This window comes from Leucoraja erinacea, chromosome 12 (assembly GCF_028641065.1).
Source record: "Leucoraja erinacea ecotype New England chromosome 12, Leri_hhj_1, whole genome shotgun sequence".
In the NCBI taxonomy this organism is placed as follows: Eukaryota; Metazoa; Chordata; class Chondrichthyes; order Rajiformes; family Rajidae; genus Leucoraja; species Leucoraja erinaceus.
The window spans coordinates 20,304,702-20,326,047 of record NC_073388.1 but is presented as its reverse complement, the minus strand read 5'-3'; the positions used below and the strand labels follow the sequence as shown (position 1 = coordinate 20,326,047).

Here is a 21,346-nt window from a genome sequence, read left to right as displayed (position 1 = left end):
CCACATCTGCACACGCACCAAATTTACGCAAGAGGATATTTGCCTGTACATACAGCATGCGTCGTTGCCTATAAATATCCTCATCATCTGTCATTTGTTCTGTAATAATATGCCCTAGATATTTTATCTTATTACAGACACTAAGATTGTTGTCAGACAATTTAAAAACAGGATATTTTAGGCATTTATCCTCTTTGGTTCTACAGACCATAACAGCACTCTTACTAGCATTATATTTAATGTCATGTTCCACACCATACATGGAACGTATAGTAAGGAGCTGCTGGAGACCAGCGCTAGATGGACTAAAGACCACAAGATCATCTGCATACATAATATGGTTCACTAAAATATTACCAATCACGCACCCAGTGTTACAGGTTTTCAATTGTTTAGACAGATCATCAATATATAGATTAAAAAGGACTGGGGACAAAATTCCCCCTTGTCTAACACCATTGCTAACCCCAAATGGGGCTGAGACCCTTTTGTCCCATTTTATTTGCATAATCTGGTGTGCATACCAGTAGGCCAGAATTCTAACAATGTATTTAGGCACCCCTCTTTGACGCATTTTACCAAACAGCTTTCTGTGCTTAACACGGTCAAAGGCTTTGGAAGCATCAATAAAGCGCATAAGGATTGAAGAGTTTTTGCCTCTATATTTGTTTACAATCTCCTTTAGGGCATATATGCATTAGTCAGTGCCATGTTTAGCTTTAAAGCCAAACTGGTTATCTGTGGAGTTAACAAACTCATTTATTCTATCCAGCAGAACTCTTTCTAAAACTTTTGACAATATGCTGGCTAAAGCTATGGGCCTGTAATTATTTAGGCTGCCTACATTACCAGCTTTGTCCTTACTGACTGGCACTAACAGGCCAGACAACATTGAGTCTGGTAACAAGCCATGAATCATAAAGCCAGTAAAACAAATAGCTAGGAGAGGAGCTATCCTCATACTCGCATACTTAAGATTTTCAGCAGAGACATGATCCAAGCCACTTGCTTTGTTGTTGGACAGCTTGTTCATGGCATGATACACCTCATGTGACATAATCGCCATCGAGTCATTACTCTCAATATTGTCCACCCTATACAAGTCACCTTGGCCACAGTTGAATAAAGTGCTATAATGTTGTCGCCATAACTCCGCGATATTAGCTGTTCCAGAGATTCCATCTACAGTGCATGGTAGAGATGTTTTGCAACTGCTAAGAGCTCTCACTTCCTTCCAAAAATCTGTAGCATTGTTACTTAGCAGCTTCTTAGCCATGGAATCAGCCCTCATAGCTTGCTCATTTTTACAGATGAAGCGAACAGCACACCTTACATTAGTGAGCTTCTTGTGCTCAAACACAGGCCCCTGTCTGGGTCCACCTGCCATAGCCCATGATTTGGTGGCTTCATGGGCTTCAGTATGATACTCAGCTACATACTTGCAATGTTCTATTGCTTTATATTATCCATACATAGAAGTAGTGAATTTTTATTTTAGACTTTAGATGTTAGAGATAAGAGCACAGGAACTGGTCCTTTGGCCCACCAGGTCTTCGCCGACCAATGATCACACTGAACACTAGAATTATCCTACGCACCAGCGTCAATTTACAATTTTAACAAAGCCAATTGACCTTCAAACCTGTAAGCCTTTGGAGTGTATGGGACTAACCCGGAACGCTCGGAGAAGACCCACGCGGTCATAGGGAGAACGTACAAACTCCGTACAGACAGCAGGATTAAATGTGGGTCTCTAAGGCAGCAATTCTACCACTGTGCTGCCCATGGATGTGCTATTGTGTGCTCATTGAAGAAAATATCACATTTAGTGCAAATCTCAGCAGATATTCTATTTAGCAAAAAATAATTTTATGTAGGTTTTGCAAATGCATATAACTAACATTTTTAGTTATATTCCTGTTTAATTACCTGTTTCCATCCACTTTTGTCATTGTCCTCCACTAAAAGGAAATGATGTTGAATAATTCCTAATTACGGTTGAACTCCGTTCAGGTGTTTTTCCCTCAACTGTGCAAAGACCCTGCAGTTTATGTGGAGTTAAAAATTGTGCCATAACTGGGTTTTGCCAATTTTAGAAAAGCTTTTAAATCTTTAAATTGATCTTTCCGGACTTTGCCAATAAATTAGCATTCTATTTATTCATCTCTTCCTGATTTGCACTACTTGCAAATAAATACACAATAAAACTATGGGCAGCAGAATCATCAAAGTGTAATGAAACAGATAGGTAAAGGTGATCACTTTGAATGTTCCCTTTGATTATTATATCTTGTATTTTATTACATTGCTATTACACAGCCTTATCATGTTCACTGTTTCATCCTGGCAGTGGCAAATGCCGTGTCCCAGCATGGTGTGATCGAGTTCTCTGGAGAGGTGAAAGTGTTCAGCAAAAATGTTATCGAAGTCATATGGAGCTTCGAACCAGTGATCACAAACCTGTCAGCTCGCTCTTGGATATTGGGGTATGACCTTTTGTTCTTACAGTACTTAACATAGAACATGCACAGGCTCTTTGGCCCCCAATGTCTGTGCTGATTATGATGACAACCAAAACTAATCTCTTTTGTCTGAATTATGTTCCATGCCCCCCCATTCTCTGTGTTTTTGCCTATCTTAAACCATCTAAAAATTCTCTTAGATGCCACTGTATCTGCTTTCATCACCAGTACCAGCATGCTCCAGGCACCACTGCAGTTTTTTTTTTTTAAGTTTCCTTCTCATTTAGAACCTATGTCCCCTACTGCAGGGAATAGATTCTAACTGTCTACTCAATTCTATGCATTTCATAATTTTATAAACCTCTGTTGATTCTCTCCTTTGCCTCTGCTCGAGAGAAAGTAATCCATGTTTGTCCAACCTCCTCCGAACTGATGCGCAACAATCCAGGCAGCATCCGAATCAACCACTTCCTCACCCTCTCTAAAGCTTTCTTGTAATGGGTTGACTAGAACTCCACACAATACTCCAAATATTGAATCACAGGTGATTGCAGATTATGGAATGAGCAAAAATCCAACTGCTGGAGGAATTTGGTGGATCAAGTGGGAAATGAATGGACAATACTTTGAGTTGGGACTTTCTTCAGACTGCACAGGTGATGTTTGATTCTGGACCCTTCAGATTGAAGAAGAGTCTTGAATCAAAATGCTATCTTCCATTTCCCTCCATGGATGTCGACTGACTTGCTGTGTTTTTCCTCCAGCGGGGTTTTTTTTTTTTTGCGCAATACGCTAAATATGGCCTAACCAAACTTTTATGGCTTTTTTCTCTCTAAAGAGATTGCACATTTGCTTGCACATGCATATTATGGTATCCTTTTACATTTACTGACTGTGTTCCCAACACCTATATCGTGATTATTATTAAAAAATGGAGCACCAGTTCCAACACAGATCTATCTGTAGCTGCTTTCTGTGTTCCCATGCAGTTCTCAGTCTGGTTCTGTACATAGCTCTACACTGGAAGTCTTGATCTTGTGTAGATGAGACATCTGCCCAATCGGGAATCTTGCTTTTGAAGTAACATAGAAAATAGGTGCAGGAGTAGGCCATTCAGCCCTTCGAGTCTGCACTGCCATTCAATGTGATCATGGCTGATCATCCAACGCAGTATCCTGTACCTGCCTTCTCCCCATACCCCCTTATACCTTTAGCCACAAGGGTCACATCTAACTCCCTCTTAAATATAGCCAATGAACTGGCCTCAACTACGTTTTGTGGCAGAGAATTCCAGAGATTCACCACTCTCTGTGTGAAAAATGTTTTTCTCATCTCGGTCCTAAAAGATTTCCCCCTTATCCTTAAACTGTGACCCCTTGTTCTGGACTTACCCAACATCGGGAACAATCTTCCTGCATCTAACCTGTCCAATCCCTTAAGAATTTTGTAAGTTTCTATAAGATCCCCCCCTCAATCTTCTAAATTCTAGCAGGTACAAGCCGAGTCTATCCAGTCTTTCTTCATATGAAAGTCCTGACATCCCAGGAATCAGTCTGGTGAACCTTCTCTGTACTCCCTCTATGGCAAGAATGTCTTTCCTCAGATTAGGAGACCAAAACTGTACGCAATACTCCATGTGTGGTCTCACCAAGACCCTGTACAACTGCAGTAGAACCTCCCTGCTCCTATACTCAAACTATTTTGCTATGAATGCTAACATACCATTCGCTTTCTTCACTGCCTGCTGCACCTGCATACCTACTTTCAATGACTGGTGTACCATGACACACAGGTCTCGTTGCATCTCCCCTTTTCCTAATCGGCCACCATTCAGATAATAGTCTACTTTCCTGTTTTTGCCACCAAAGTGGATAACCTCACATTTATCCACATTATACTGTATCTGCCATGCATTTGCCATTATACTGCATCTGCCATGCATTTGCATGAGAACGAGAGATCTCCCTGTGATTTATATTTATGTATAGTCATCTCTGTGGATGTAAAATATCACTGTAAACCAGATCGTGTTTTAATTATACTGGATTGGCTGCAAAATATTGAGGTTGAAAAGGATATATGTAACTGAAAGTTTGTTCTTCAGGATTAGTATACAATGCATATAGATTTTGTTTCCAAGTGAAAGATGAAATTGTTAATTTCATTCTCCAATAGGTGAAAATTGTAGATGAGCGTCGGTACAAGAAAGTATTCGAAGATATCGTTCGGGTGATGGATCGAATGGAAAATGAGTTCTTGCCTTCTTTATCTCTTAGTGGGAGAGATGTAAGTGCATTGCGACCTTTCTGATTCGGACATTGCCTTAAAAATACAATACTGCAATTGACAATGTTCTAACCTAACACTTGATTTTTGTCACATGATTTTACCTTTCCTTTATTATTGTAAATGCATACACTCTTACGCTGGTTATCAGTGCTGCAACAATAGACCGTAAGTTAGAATATTAATAGTTAGCCACTTCACAAAATACCGAAATGGTTATGTGAAAGCAAATAGGACAATTAGCTGATGAGCCTACAATGCAATTTATACAGTATCTTTGAGCTAATTAATATTGTTGTTCCAAGTTTAATTTTTAAGAATGCTTCAGAATAATTGTATGAAAATAGGGAATAAACAATCTGCTTCTATTTACTTACAGTTCACTTTTGAGGATGTTAAGTTCCGACAGCTACAAAAGAAATTGTTTCAGATTACTAATGATGGACAGGTTCCATGTCATTTCTCCTTTATTCCTAAATTGAATGATAGCCATTACAGCAAGCAGTGGCTACGGGCAGAACCTTGTGAAGGATATCTCGAACCCGGTAAGTAAATTAAAGTTAACAAACCATGTACTATATTAATGGTGTTGTCACAGATCATTGACTTGATTTCTGCCTTGAGGTCATTTTGCTTTTGTCCTTGGATCCTTCACCCAACATTGCATTATTTTTGTGATATTAATATATATAGTAATCCCACCACCAAGTAGATAGCCTCCCTTTTCAGCATTCTAGAGGAACCCAATGCTATAGGTTGTTTTGGTTCACTCATTTACCTCCACAAATATCCATATAAGTTCCAATGCGACATCTCCACCTTTCTCCTTCACACTCCACCCTCCAGAACCAGGGGATCAGACAGATTTTACATGTTCTCCTACCTCCTCCGCCATTTTGCTGTTCTGCAAGACTTGTTTTATCACCCAGCAACTTGAGTTCTGATGACAAAAATATACGCTTTGAATGTCGATGTTATGCACAGGAACAACCTGACCTGATTTCTGTTCTGATTTTATTTAAAATGCTGCTTTCAGCTGCCATGCCACATTCTGATTGCTTACCGAACATATTGAATTTGTAATCCTTAGAAATATTGCCTTTGGGGATTAAAGAAAAAGAAAGGCACCACAATTAATGCTGCAGTTTCTATCTGACTGTTTCTATTTAAAAGGTTTGAGAATACTCTTTCCCTTTCAGATGAATCTGTGGATATTGCACTGGAAGTTTATGTTAGCAAGGGCAGTGTGACATTATTAAACTCTGCCGAAGACAAGATTGAAGATATCTTGGTCTTGCATCTGGATCGAGGAAAGGACTATTTTCTTACAATCGGGGGGAATTACCTGCCAAGCTGCTTTGGGACATCACTTGACACACTCTGTCGAATGAAAAAGCCAATCAGGGATGTGCCTATCACTAAACTTATTGACCTGGTAAGAATTTGACCAGCTGTTCCTGTATAGTTTAGATATGGAAAGAAGAGTGACACAGTGAGAATGTGCTTTGTGTGTCAAAGACAGTTTCAAATCTTAACATTCGTCACTTTGATCAACATATGAAAGTTAAAGATATTGTAATCTTCATTATATTTGCACATGGTTTTAGATAATCGGTTAGAGTTGGCAGATGGAAACTCTTCTAATTCTAATAATGGTGAAAGAGAAAATATTTTCTCGACTGGAGCTGAATTTTTTTTTTGAAAATAGAAAAAAATGATTCTTTGATCACACTTGAGGGGTGCTTGAATTTTCTATTTCTGAATGCACTTTTTAAAAATTAATTGCATCTTGTAGTTACCAAATTGCATTGGTTCTTTTTTCAATTTGAAAAGGGTCATGTTTTTAAACTTGAACAGTATTCCAAGGGATGGAATAATTATCGTCAATGATCTTGATTCTGTTGTTTCTGCATGTGACTTATTTTTCACAAATCTTTCTCTGTCTGATGGTATTTTTCCCCATTTCTTTCTCCTCTTCTGCTTTGTTCAGGATGATGACTGCTTGTTTGCAAAGGTAATAGTGCATTCGGAAAGTTAGACTAACAATCTCAGACTACCTTTTAATCCCTCAAATAAATCATAGATTGTGATGTTTAGGAGTGTTTAACATTTACCTTATGCATAAAGTCACTGGTGTGATTAATTAAATGATGCAAAGAAAATACCCGTCTTGATTACTAAATTACTGAGTTGGTTCTCTCTACCCTGCTGTCGTTCTTAGATTTCACTTCCAGGTTGAAGGTGATCCTTCCACTGGTTTGAGGACACAGTGTGCCTATTTGTGCATTCATTTGACAGTGAGTGGCTCTTGTAGTACAGTATGCTTGATTAATGGGGTAAGCCATTAAGGGGTAAGCCATTTAGAACGGACACGAGGAAACACTTTTTCTCACAGAGAGCTGTGAGTCTGTGGAATTCTCTGCCTCAGAGGGTGGTGGAGGCCGGTTCTCTGGATACTTTCAAGAGAGCTAGATAGGGCTCTTAAAGGTAGTGGTGTCGGGGGATATGGGGAAAAGGCAGGAACGGGATACTGATTGGGGATGATCAGCCATGATCACATTGAATAGCGGTGCTAGCTCGAAGGGCCGAATAGCCCACTCCTGCATCTATTGTCTATAATGGTTTCAAGACAGCTGCGATTCTTGGTCCTGATTACTGATTTCTGTTGAGTCCATATTTTGAAATTTTATCTCCAATGTATCATCAACATCATCTCTCTTTGCCAGCTGAATACATCATTTCTGTTCTCAGGCCTTAATATACTTTGATTGCTGTGATGTAATGATCTAACTCAATTTTTCTACTTGGACTTCTATCCTTGGATTCTCATATATTTGCCTGAAAGAGTAAATGTAAGCTGAAAAGCATCCATCATTATCATCTCCTGATGGAAAGATATCTTAAGAGCTGAAACAGTTCTTCTCTTCCTTGCATAAAATTAGTAACAATCAGTTCTGGCTCTCAAGCGTAAAATTAGGTGGGGGGTCGTGAATTGCCAGTTTCAGTCAAATCCGTAGTGCAATTCCATTTTTCAAAAAATTAATCACAGTGCTTCAAAATGCCATTACAAAACTTTTTTTAAAAATTGGATTGTGTATTTAAATGAATGCTAACTTGGAACCTATCCAAACATGCTTTATCCTCCTCGAATATAAATGGTGCTTCCGCTGGTGGTGCCTGGAGGAAATAAATATTAATCTGTGAATATGTACTGCATGTTGGCAGGATAAATGATAATGGAAAGCATACGATCTTAGCCCATTTTTGTACTTGCCTGATGTTCAGACATCTACAGAGTGAGGATTGATTGACCTTATTACCTGAAAAATTGAAGCCAGTTACAATTACTGCTCTGGCTGCAATCGGTTAACGGCATGGATTTTTGCCTTTTGTTTTTTTTAGAGGAGCTTCGTAGGCATTGCAGTGCACAATAAGGTGCAATACAAGTCCTTAGTAAAATATATCTGCAGAGTACATGAATTCAGTTCACCAGTAATGAGCAAATAATACTGCTGTAGTCTTACCTTGTGAAATTTTAAAAATGGAATATTTCTATTTTGATTGCATGGGATCCAATAGTATCAGCTAATAAGTATGTATTTATGGCTTAATGTTACCATTTCACAAAAGAATATCAAATTTATCATCTGAAATATCACAGGTTGGTTGACTAAGTGCTGTGACCATTTGTTCTAACAATTTAACTGCGCTGAACTCTTTGTTCTTTAATATGATACTCTGTTAACAAATCGTTTTATATGTACACATTTATATTATTTCTCATGGTTTGGTCTGTTTAATCATTTGCTCTAATTGAGAGCCAGCAAATCTTGCTGTCTGCTCAAAGTACCCCAAGATCATCCTCTATCCAGGATCCACTCCATAGAATAATATGAAACGGGCTTGCCCTTCCTCTCCCAAAAAACTTCACGGAGGAAGCTTAGTGGTTGGCAGCCTTAAGCAGATGACACAGTAGTAAGGATATGGAAATTCAAGGGATATGGAAATTCAAGGGATATGGAAGGCAGCATTATTCTCCTGCAAAGGCAGAAGGGAGTAGGAGACAAGATCAGAAATTGGCAATCCATCTCAATTGTAAAATACTCGTTAGAGGACATTGCTAATTGTGTCGAGTCTGCTCTGGGACAGGTCATTGATCTGCATTGGACTTGCACCATACCTGGTACAAAGATCTCCGACAACCTTGTAGTACCTGTGGATATGGTTCCCTTGGTATGGGAGTGCTGATGAGCATTTGCCCTATGAGCTTTGGGCAGGTTAAGGCCATTTGATAGAATATTCTAAACGTACGTGATGAAAGTCCTCTCCAAAATGAGGTTTGGAGGAGGGACTCTATAATTCAATACAGCTGCTCTGCACAGGTGGTATTAGTACTGTCCAATAATCAGGTGGGGAATGGGGACCTTTCCAAGCAGATCTGGGATTGGACAATCTTGTTCTAATGTAGAACTGAGCCTTTGTTGAATCCTGGGTGCCGTGTAGTGAAAGCAATCGGATCAAAGTATTCCGATGGAAGGATATCCTATATATGGATCTTCTGCTTGGATCCACTGTCGCTCTACAGGTTGATCGGCATCCTGCAAACAATTGATCTGGCCCAAGTGCCAGGGATAGTTTGAAGAGGTAGTGCTTTATCAAAGCCTTTTACAGACAGTAACTATTAGCACAATTTCTGAATATGGCATTCTGCCTAAGATTGCCATTATCTTCCAGTATCAGAAACTTGGCTTTGGGGGTTTGTTTACTTCAGTTACTATGCTTTTCTCCAAAATTGAACCACTCCTATTCCCAAACATTTGAATTTCAAGCAAATCATTGATATAATTATTTCAAAAAAATAAACTGATGCACTGTATTTTATCAATAGACTCTTAAGTATCTGGTTTGGGCTTTGAGTTGTCCAATTAGAAAGAATGTAATAAAATCTTTCTGTTTCACCTAATTTCTCAATATGTTCAACAGGAGAAATCACGATTAGATCTTGTCGTGGATAATATAGGAACTGACAAACAACCTCTGCAAATTCCAAAGGAAATTTGGTTGTTAGTTGATCATCTCTTTAAAAATGCAAGCCATCAGGTAATTGTACTAAATTTTCTTTTGTTTCACCTGCTAAATATGAATCACATAATTCTTCCCTAATTTCACAGCAGACAGCACTCGACTAATGAGTTAAGAAAGTGACCTTGCAGATTGCATTGATGACGTGCAAAGAATATGAATGCTTATTTTGGCCAATAAGAAGAATTCTATATTAAAAACTAAATTGGCAAAACTGATTCTGGCAATGTTAACCATTGATTGCTGTGATGTGATTCCATGTGCCGCTAATCAATCTTAAGAACCCATGCACTGTTGTCAGGAAATGAGACTGCAAAGGATCCCATAGTCATCCTTCATCTTGATCCTATTTGCACACCACAAGGGGAAACAGGAGGGAGTCAGAATTGAGAATCTGTTACAGATTTTCCAGCATCAATCCCCATTTTCTAACTCTACTAAGTGGGTGGGGAGTTGAATCTAGTACCCACTAATGCATATACGTTACTCACCCTGGTTCAGTGACTACCCAACATCCCAGAGACACAAAACAGGCCCTTCAGCCAACTGAATCTGCACTCACCATTAGGCACCTTTTACACTAATCCCTCCCCTAACCCATTGCATTCTCACCCTTATTCCCATTAACTCACCCCTCGATTATACCTGTCATCCACACACTAGGAGCAATTTACAGCAATCAATTAACCTGTCAACCCACATGTTATTGGGATGTGGGGGAGAAACTGGAGCAGCCAAAGAGCCCATGTGGTCATAGAAAGACTGCAAATCCTGAACAGATACCATTAGCGGTCAGGGTTGAAGGGTTGCTGGATATCTGGGACAGCAACTGCACCACTATGGCATTCCTGGAGATAATCCACTTTAAGAGGCCTGAAGTGAAATATTAATGCTTTCACTTAACAAGTAATGTTTGAGTAACTGTGTACTGTACTTCTGGGGATTGGCTCCAATGACATTGAACCTTAGAATCAGTATAATGCGTAGCTGCTGTTGTGGATTTGGAACATGGGCAGATTATTACACTGTAAAATCTTGTGACACCCTTTTTTACTCAAAAATAATTCTGCTCCGATTTCTAAGCAACGGTACCTAATATTAAATAGAAAAGTGAATTGCCATTATTGCTGAGAAAATAAAATGTTGAGGTCTTCATTTCATCCTTTTGATCTTTTTGAAGGAGGACCTATTTCAGACTCCTGGAATGCAGGAAGAACTTCAACAGATTTTTGACAGCTTGGACACAAGTATACCACAAACTATTCGTATCCTTTGCAGTATAAATGGAGTCAAAACAAATTGCACTTTGGTTTCACAGGCAGAGAACAGAACTGGCTCAAAAATTTGAGCTTCTCTAGTTTGAGATGCAATACAATACAATTTATTTGTCACTTGAACCTCATAGAGGCTCAAGTGAAATGTTGTTTCTGCAGTCATACATACAAGCAAAAAAAAAGACCCAAGACACAACACAATTTACATAGACATCCATCACAGCGCATCTCCACCTCGCTGTGATGGAAGGCAAAAAAAACGTATCTCTCCCCTGCACTTCCCTCTCCCCCCGATGTCAGAGCCCCCGGCGGGCGATAACAATTGTCCCGCGGCCATTAACGCCGCGCCGGGTGATGCAAGGCCGCGCTCCGGGTCTTGTTGTTGGAGCCCCGGGCGGGCGCTGGCAAAGTCCCGCAGCCGTTGAAGCCACGCCGGGCGATGATGTAAGGCCCCGCTCCAGGTCATCCTCGACCCCGCTACTCAGGCGGGAGAAATCGCCATTGCGGAAGCCCCGAAAAGCGGTCTCCCAGCAGGGACCCGCGGGCTCCCGGTGTCACTGTCCACCAGACCTGCGGTAAGCCTCCGAATCTCCGAGGGTCGGGTCGCAGCAGCGCGCCACCACCGCTCCGAACTCGGCAAGCTCCGTGATGGTGAGTAGGTCCGCAGCTCCATGACTGGAGCCTCAGGACGTTCCTGCTGGAGGCTGCTCCACGGTGCAGCCCCAACGACAACGGAGACCCGACAGGGAAAGGTCGGGTTCTGCGTGCAGGGGAAAAGTTTTAAAAGTTTCCCACCCCCCGCCCCCCACACACACACATACCCCATCAAAAAAATAAAAACTACATTAAAACGGGACAAAAAATAACAAAAAGGTAGACGGACTGCAGAGGCCGCTGCGACGTGAGTCGCGCCGCCCACTGGAAGCATAGCTGTCAGGTAACAGTAGGTTTAAGGAGCTTGGTACTTTGGAAGGTGTTGCATCCAAGTGTAGATTATTTTTAAATGCACAGTCAAATGGTTATGTTGCTTTCATGAAGTTCGAGAGCTTATTGGAAAATAAGCATCAGTAGAATGAATTCCTAAAGTAATTTGCAGCTTTCCTGAAAATGTTGTTATTTTTCCATTTACCATTGAACCAGGAGAACCCTGGTACATGTAGACTCCTGAGAAATGCTTTACAAGTTATAACTACAAAGGCATTAACTTCCAATTAAATATGGGATCAACACATGGCACCAATATTTGATAGCAAAGGAATATTGAAAGAAAATATGGGGATTAATAGTTTTATTAAAACCTTTAATGGTGGTTGCAAGGTGTTGAGCTTGTCACCGCAGAGAAACCAAGAAAGGGAGAAATGGCATATCATTTCCAAGTCAGAGACCATAGTTATCTGGCCGCACAAGGACCGGGTACTGCAGTCCCCAGCAATGCCCAACTTGTCATGCCAGCCAGGCTACAGCTGAACAAATGCACCGCACATTCCAGCTTGTGTCCGATTCCCAGCCCAGCAGTGCTATCAGCAAATCATCTACATTCAAGTATATATAACTTTGTAATGATTTCTAGTGGTGATGAACACTCTTATTCCTGGGAATATATCCTGAGCGCTGTGCAAGATGCGAGAATGTAAATGTAAAATCAGGTACTGCACATGTTGCACTATTGGTCATATTATATGAAATAATCAGTGCAACTCAACTGTATAAGTGAAAATCAGCTGGGTGCATGTAAAGTCAACGAGCCACCTATTGTTTTATACTCCATTTGACATTTTCCTGATTATGAGCACTAGCTGGCAGCAATCATTCAGTGGCTGAAGCTCTACTCATCTTCCTTGAAGCCCTCCCAGAGCCTGTGATATGTTATGAGCTTCATCAACGTTGTTTAGAAACTTCATATGATCACCGCAACTGTCAACATGTAAGAATTGCTTGTAAATTCATTATCCATTTACATATGTCTGAAGAAGAATCTCGACTCGAAACGTCACCATTCCTTCTATCCAGAGATGCTGCCTGTCCCGCTGAGTTACTCCAGCTTTTTGTGTCTATCCGTACACATTATCCTGTTCCTCAGTTGTGCTATGCATCACACCAAAATAATTTGATATTGTGGGAAAGGTCTTAGTGCAATTTTGGAGGTAAATTACAGGAAAACTCTCTATGCAGTCAAAATCCCAAAGATCATTCCGACCCAAATTTTCCAAATCTTGCATAAGGGATGTCGGTCTAATCTCAAACTGATTCAGCTCCTGCTTAAAAGGGTTTAGCAAATTTGAATACATTTCACAAGATATCAACATGTTCCAGAGGTGTACCATTCTCTGAGCAAAGAGCCAGCTCTGGTATCTGGTCTAGATCTGGCTGGACCAACTCAAAATTGTGATCCTCTTTAATCCCCATTCCCATTTGGCCTTCCGAGTCCACACTAACGATTGATCATCCGTTCACACTACTCAAAAATTATCCCACTTTTGCATTACTCCCTACACAGTAGGGACAATTTACAGAGGCCTATTATCCTACAAAACCACACGTCTTTGGAATGTGGGTGGAACCCAGAGCACCCAGAGGAAACCAACATGGTCACTGGGAGAACGTGCAAACTACACGGAAAAAGCACCCAAGATCTCGATCGCACCCGGATCACTGGCTCTGAGGCTGCAGCCTTATTCAAGATTGCAGATCTGCAAACCTTTGTGTCTCTGATGAACAATGTTTTGTTGTTTTAGTGTTTTGCACTATACCACACGTGGCAGCATTCACGCAATCAAGCTATCAAATTGAACAATCTTTGACCAAAACATTTCTTTCTTTCTCACTAGTTGATATCCCAACTGCCTCGGAGTCACAGAAATGTGTTTCGGTACTTGATGTCATTTTTGCGGGAATTGCTGAAATATTCGGAAGACAACAAGCTTGATGCCAAGATGTTAGGTAAGAACCTTGCATCATTTTGTTTCAACATTTCCTCCTTAGTAATATCATAGATATCCAGAATGCATTTCCCTCAACAGGATGAATGGTATTAGGAAGATTTTTTACTTTGAGGTTGTTGCATCAGTTTTAACAGTATTTTAAAAGATTGTATTCTAGATGAAGATAACTGCAATCTCTTGATATATTTAATCTGCATTTGATCTAACCGGAAATGTTTTCATTAATTTATGTATTTTAATTAATGTGTGTTTCAGGTAATAATAATAATAATACATTTTATTTATGGGCGCCTTGCAAGAGTCTCAAGGACACCTTGTTTTGTAGTTTTGTTCTAACGAGTATTTCATTAACGCAAATTGGATGTAACACGATTGATAAATTAAGGGAATGTATCTGTATTACACAGGCCAAATTGGGATGTAGCGCAAATTTGAGTGGGAACTAGAAAACCATTTTGGAAATATGCAAACATAATAACTGCCTGGGGGCTGCTTCTATGTAACTTACCCACAACAGTTTGACACCATTGTCTCAAGAGCACAGCCTCTACTGTGGGTGACCATAGAAATTGACAAGCAATCGCTTCTATTGGCACTTCAAGCTCGTGAGTTTATTGTCATGCGTCCCTGTATAGGACAATGAAATTCTTGATTTGCTTCAGCACACAGAACATAGTAGGCATTTACTACAAAACAGATAAGTGTGTCCATATACCACAATATAAATATATACACACACGAATAAATGAACTGATCAAGTGCAAATAACAGAAAACTTGTGCAATTAAGCCTCTATTAAACAATGTAAAATAGTGTCTTTATTTTTGTTATTGCAAATTAAAAATACATATTTTAGAAAATCTTGTAGGTAAAACTATTTTTTTAATAACTAAAGGGCAGGATGGAATTGTCAGTGTAGTTTGAAATGGTAAAGGGCAGTGGGGTGAGCACTTGCATGTAATGGGGCTGCTTCCACTGACTGCTTTATGTCTAGAGATCCTAATTGATTGTTAACTAAATGAGAATGTAGAAGATTTTTATTTTTAAAATAGTTTTTTTTTTCTCCAGAAAGTTACAAAACGGTATAATTTTTCCAGAGTATTCTAATGTGTAGATAATTATTTATTTAACGTTGATAATAGTTGCTACTTGTATGTTTACAGACCTGGTTTTTAACTAATTGAAGCAAACATGTCTAGAGAAATTGGCATTTCATTTCCGTTGCATGCATAAATCTTTTTTCTGTAATCCACAGCTACTCTCTTTGCAAGTCTGCTTTTGAGACCACCACCAAACCTAGTTGGGCGGCAAACCCAGAACGATAGACAACGTGCTGTGACCTTTATCTATGGCTTCCTATTAGAAGACAACTAATTTTTGGACATACTTCTGATAATTTCTTCACTGCACTGTGACTGTATTGCAAATGTTGCATCGAAATGGTGATCGATAGGTACAGATACTTGAGCCTATTTCCAGTATTTGTTAGTATCCACTTGAATAATAGTAGGTCCCAAAGTCTTTCTTGCCAAATAGCTAAGAATGCTTGTCACAGACTGGCTCCATGTGACCATATACACTTCCATCCGTTGTACGTGTTTTTGATCCAAATTTGTATTTACCAATTATTGCATGAAATTTTTCTGCAATGTACGCAAAGTCTGTTTTCATTACCAGATTGATGTAGGTTGGACTCGTTTTATACGTATATTAACGCATGACAAGTTGATACTGAGAAGGCACTTTCATCAAATTGACTAGAAAATCCAATGATGTATCACAGTATGGAATATCCACTAATCTCTCTCAAATACCTACCATTTAAGCAAATTGTAAAATTATAATTGAAATAACTGAACCGTAGTGGAGTAAATGAGCAGTGACTTGTTTTCTATTCAGTAGATGTATTTTCAGGTCCTACAATTGTGATGGAACGTGTTTACTCAAGCCAGTTGAGTTTCCTGGCTAGTTTCAGAAAAGGGTATCACTTATAAGTGTTCTACTTCTGAAATTTGTTTGCCCAGATTACCAATGAAAATAGGAGAGACAGTGGATTTGACTAGCGTCGCACAGTGCAATGGGCAGATTCATGGATGCGGCAAAACAAAATTACTAGTTATCTGAAATATTATGACTAAACTTCAAAATTGCTATAGTTCTAGATGATCCAAACATAATTAGATCACCAATACAGTTTGTGTACTGAATTAATTCAAATTATATTGTACATGTTGCAAAATTTTATTCACGTGATGCTACAAAGTTTTCAATTTTCTTGTATTTATTAAAGATTAGATTTGTTCTACAAACCATTTTATTATACATGTATGCTATTGCTGTACATTCTAGTTTATGTGATAACGTACAAGTTAATGTTATGTAAAGGAGAAGCACCAGTGCTCATGCAATAATACGCTCCAGTTGTGGAGCCACTACGTTCTCTCCAGTGCATTGGGATTCAATTCAGTTTTGTCTTGCTTTGATGTGGGGCTGCAGCTAGCTGACTTTCCAGAATTGCTACCCATCAGCCAGTTATGCTGCAATATGCGGGGTGAATCGTGTCCGTTCTTGACTATTGTTAAAACAGACCAAGGTATTATCATTGTATGTAGTTGAGACAAAGAATACACAAGTGCTGGAGTAACTCAGCGGGTCATGCAATATCGCTGGAGAACACGGGTAAATGATGTTGGGACCCTCTTTCAGACTCGGTCCTTATTCACCTGCCGCTGCGGCTATTGTTGCGGCTCATGTTCTAGCCCCCGAAAGGACTCTTTCCTCAGGCTGCTGCCAACGACAGTGCGAGCTCGGTCACTGTGAGGCTCTCTCCCCTCGCCTGCTACAGCTTCCATGGTGGAGGATGTCGCCGACTCTGGGAAAGGTAGCGGTGGGGGGGGAAGAGGGAAAGAGGCCGAGTGGACAGCGCGACGGGAAGAGGTGGCAGTCGAATAGGGAGGTGACAAAGCAGCCACCGACAGCAAGAAGCAGCAACTAGTGAGAAGGGAGGGAGCCCCACGATGACTGAGTGGCAACTGCCCAAAGAAAGCGCTGTCGCTAGGGGCTATATCGTGAGCCACAACAACAACCATTGCATCAGACTGCAATGGGTGAAGAAGAACTGGCTGGTGTACCTTATGTCGGGAGTGGGGTTGGAAGCCGAGGCTCTAAATGGTTAGGGAGACAGTGTGATCTGTTTGTCTGTTCTATCTGAAATCCATTATAAAAGGTTCCGTTAAACAAGAGTTTCCTGTATTGCAGCACTGCAGAACCAGCATGTAGTTCAATCAGTATTGTACAAATTACAAGATGAGAGACATGGCAGTGAAATGTCAGTTTAATGTTTTTATTCTTCTGGAATTGTTGGGTTGAATTCTTGTATTATTCGATCACTACTAAAAGCCATGTGACCCGTTCTGAATGATTTATTCTTGCCACATCCCAGCCCATGGGGAGACGTATGTGTATGTAAATATATTTAAAAGAAAACTATGGCATTCAATTTGTGTAGAACAGAGTATTTTCAATATAATGTATGCTCCTAGGTAGGGTACAGAAATCATTTTTACATAAACCACAACCTCTCCTGATAAGACGTGCTTCAAAATATCTGTAAAAGCATCTTGTATTGAACCTCCTCACTCAGTTAACAATGCCAACACTAAAGATCTTTTTGCAATTTTAAATGATGTGTTCCCTTCAGGTCAGACTGCCTAAATGAACAAAATAATGTACTTTTACACAATTTTTAATACAATTTAGCATGAATTGAACATTTTAAAAAAAGTTAAATAATCCAGATTATACACAATTTAAAGATAAATATATAATCAAGCAGTTTGATTTAGAAGTTTACTGGTACCAAGAAAAGCAGAAGCAGCAGTTGGGTGAATATTTGACCTTTTTTTTAGTCGGCCTGTGCTGAACAATGAATATACATTGAAACCAGGAAGAAATGAAAATACTAAGTTCCAGTCCAAGAATGTGTTGATTGATTGAAAAGCCTTCTGTTATTTAAAGTTTTTATCTTCATTGTTTTATCAGTTATGCCAGTTGTAACTCAAATAACATGATACATTTCTTAAAGATATAATTTAAAGGACCTGACACAATTATTCAATGTCATTGATGTGGTAAGAAATTAAAATGATTAGATATCAGACTATGGTTCATAATTGCTGTCTAATAGACTACAATGTATATTTTGGTCTCTGGTTTATTTCATTATCTTAATAGTTACATTTTTTCAATTAAATCCATTTAATTCTATCCAAATTTCATTGTCATTTATTTTTAAATGTATTATTTTTGGTTTCTGGGTTCTTGGGGCATCTGTGTTTTGCATAATCTTTTTAGTTGTGACAATTAAGCTTCTGTCAGATTGTGATTCCGATCTATTCCTGTATTGTGTTGTAGCTATTGTGTGTATTTATATGCAATGTTGGTGTTTGTGTAGCTACTTTAGTTTGGGCGGCGCGGTCGTGTTGCTGACTTGCAGCGTCGGAGACCGGGGTTCGATCCCGACTACGGGTGCTGTCTGTACGAAGTTTGTACGTTCTCCCCGTGACCTACATGGGTTTTCTCCGAGATCTTCGTTTTTTCCCATACTCCAAAGACGTACAGGTTTGTAGGTTAATTGGCTTGGGTTTGTATACTTGGAAAAGTGTAAATTGTCCCTAGTGTGTGTGGGCTTGTGTTAATGTGCGGGGATCGCTGGTCGGTGCGGACTTGGTGGGCTGAAGAGTTTGTTTCCGCGCAGTATCTCTGATCTAAACTACAGTAAAACTTTGACTTGGAAATGTTGATGGTTTGGCATCAGGCTCACCAGCTCCTGGTTCCTGTGCACTCTAGAAACTTCATTTGGAACTTCTCTAATTGAATTAAGTGCGTTGGGATATAGTCTGGATCATTTGCCAGTCTGGCACCACAATATTGTTCAGGTTAGCCTGTCCTGTGATACCAGCAGCTAGGTCATTATACCAATCCTGTATGCTTGGTCTCTTCAACAACATCAATTTTAACATTGGACCAAAAGAACTGTCACTTGTATAATACTTTTACACATTAAAACCGTGGTTATTATTTTTGGATTCATTGGATTGTTAATACTGGATTCTGTGTATTGCAGTTGTTCAAAGCATTCATGTGAGCTTTATTGCCAAATGCAACTTACTGACTGTGGTTTAGGCAATAAAAGAGGCTTCTGTTCACTTCTGATATTTGATCTTTGAAATGGTATTTTTGTTTTCATTGGTCTACATTTAAGCTTTTAATTGCATGTTAAAATCAGATTTATTTGTTCCTAATAATGGCCCATCTAGCAATGGCATTTTGATCCTGTACTAACTAGCTCTCCTTAATGTCCTGAGTCCTCACAGTACCAGTGGGTCATCATTTAGTTGTCTAGTATGTATTGTGGAATTTTGGAGCTGTGTTGAGAGATTTGTTTCATAGGTTTTAAACTTAAATATCAAGTACACATTATTATGTCAGGTTTAAATAATTTCGCAACTACGCTGTATCATGTAAATAATCTAAACTGAGATGTTACTTAAATCAGATGGCAATGATCACTTCAGGGCAACAAGTATAGAGTATACCGTTGTCTTTTTTCTAGTTGAACATAGTTCGTATTAATAGCATTTAATCACTTCCCGATCCTAAAGCACAACTTTTACATTGCTTCATATTAAAAGCATGGGTAATTAGGGTTATGTGCTTCTAGTTCTGGTGTAAACATTTTGAAGAGATCACAATCAGCTTATGAAGTGTTTTGGCCGTCTCTGAAGCAATTGAACCATTTGTGATCTGATCCAAGGCTGTCAAAGTAGAAGACGTATCGACTGTAGATGGAATTTTGCAGTGTGCTTTAAACTTGACACATTTATTAATTATCCTAAAATCTAAAGCCATCCAATATTTCATTTTCATAATATATTTTTCACAATATCCGGCATGCTGAATGCAGAGGATTCCCCTCAATTCATGGCATAACAATTAGTTAAGACTCAAATGGGTGCAGCTGTGTTTCACAGTATTTCTGGCTTGCCTTTTATTTTAATTGGTGGGGAGTTGCTTTCAGTTTGTTCTATACTTGGTAAATTATTTAAACTGTCTTTTTCATTGGAAAGGCATGATCGGTGGCCAGGCATCAGTTGTCTGCCAAGTGCTTTCACTGACACCCAAATGTATCACCCTTCCATATCATTATCCCTTCCTCTTTGCACTACAACCTCTGCTAACTTAGAAATGCACAGAGCTGAGAACCAAATTTGCATACTTCTAGGCATTGAGCTTCAGTTCCAATGCAAGATATCACTGTGGACGCTGCCTTCAGGACTTTGTTAGAAATTTGTGTTTGGCCTTGTGCAGTCTGTTGCTTATTGTTAAAGAATTATGTCCGTATTATTAATGAACTGCATTCATTATTAATAAATTCTATTGTTTTAACAGTTTACTGATTTTTTTTTTGTAATGGGGTTCCACTGTTGCTGAATTTATTTTTAACTTTTGAGAAAATGTGTACATTTAAGTCAATAAGTCAGCTACCCAAGTGGAATATGAGGTGCTGTTCCTCCAGTTTGCATGTGGCTTCACTAGTAATGGAGGAGGCGCTGGACAGGGAAATCAATATGGGAATGGGAAGGGAAGTTCAAATGGTTTGCTACCGGGAGATCCAGCAGGCCTTGGCAGACACTTTGTAGTTGTTCGGCAAAACAATCATCCAGTCTCCCCTTGGTCTCACCAATGTAAAGGAGGCCACAATAGTTTTGAGTTTCATGGTACCATAATTGGTACACGTGACCATAAACTGACCTTTAAACCTTTGAATTGTTGAGGCTGGACTCCTCTAACTCCTCTAGTCTCACCTACATGCTGTGCTCCCAATGTGGCCACCTTTATCTTCTTCCCATTCCCATACTGACCTTTGTCTTGTGCTTCCTCTATTGCCTGAGTGAGGCCACACGCAAACTAGAGAAATAGCACCTCACATTCCATTTGGATAGGTTACAGCCCAATAGTCTGAATGCTGAATTCTTCAATTTTTCACCTCTTCTCTCCTTGTATCACTACCTTTTTATCTTTTCATCTCCACCCTTTGTCCAGCTATATGCCAATTAAACTCCTCCCTCGCCTGTATCCACCTGCCAGGCTTTGTCCCACCCCCCCACCTCTCATCCTAGCTTTCCCCCCCCCCCCCCCCCCCCCCCCCCCCACTACTACACTCTGTCTGAAGAAGAGTCCCCAGCCAAAATGTCACTTATCCACGTTCTCCAGACATGCTGCCTGACCTGCTGAGAAA

General features: G+C 39.7%; 1 protein-coding gene across 3 annotated transcripts in view; it reads left to right on the top strand.

Moving 5' to 3' along the window:
- The window catches only part of ocrl (OCRL inositol polyphosphate-5-phosphatase), a 51,385-nt gene extending 33,075 nt beyond the window's left edge, over window positions 1–18,310 (top strand). For all 3 annotated transcript variants that reach the window (XM_055643743.1, XM_055643742.1, XM_055643741.1), the window contains exons 15-23: window positions 2,351–2,486; window positions 4,638–4,748; window positions 5,128–5,293; window positions 5,948–6,183; window positions 9,732–9,848; window positions 11,011–11,095; window positions 12,901–13,028; window positions 13,933–14,044; window positions 15,302–18,310. In XM_055643743.1, coding sequence (XP_055499718.1) covers window positions 2,351–2,486; window positions 4,638–4,748; window positions 5,128–5,293; window positions 5,948–6,183; window positions 9,732–9,848; window positions 11,011–11,095; window positions 12,901–13,028; window positions 13,933–14,044; window positions 15,302–15,420 — 1,210 coding nt within the window. In that variant the 3' untranslated portion in view covers window positions 15,421–18,310. The remainder of the gene's footprint in view (window positions 1–2,350; window positions 2,487–4,637; window positions 4,749–5,127; window positions 5,294–5,947; window positions 6,184–9,731; window positions 9,849–11,010; window positions 11,096–12,900; window positions 13,029–13,932; window positions 14,045–15,301) is intronic.
- Window positions 18,311–21,346: the final 3,036 nt, after the last annotated feature.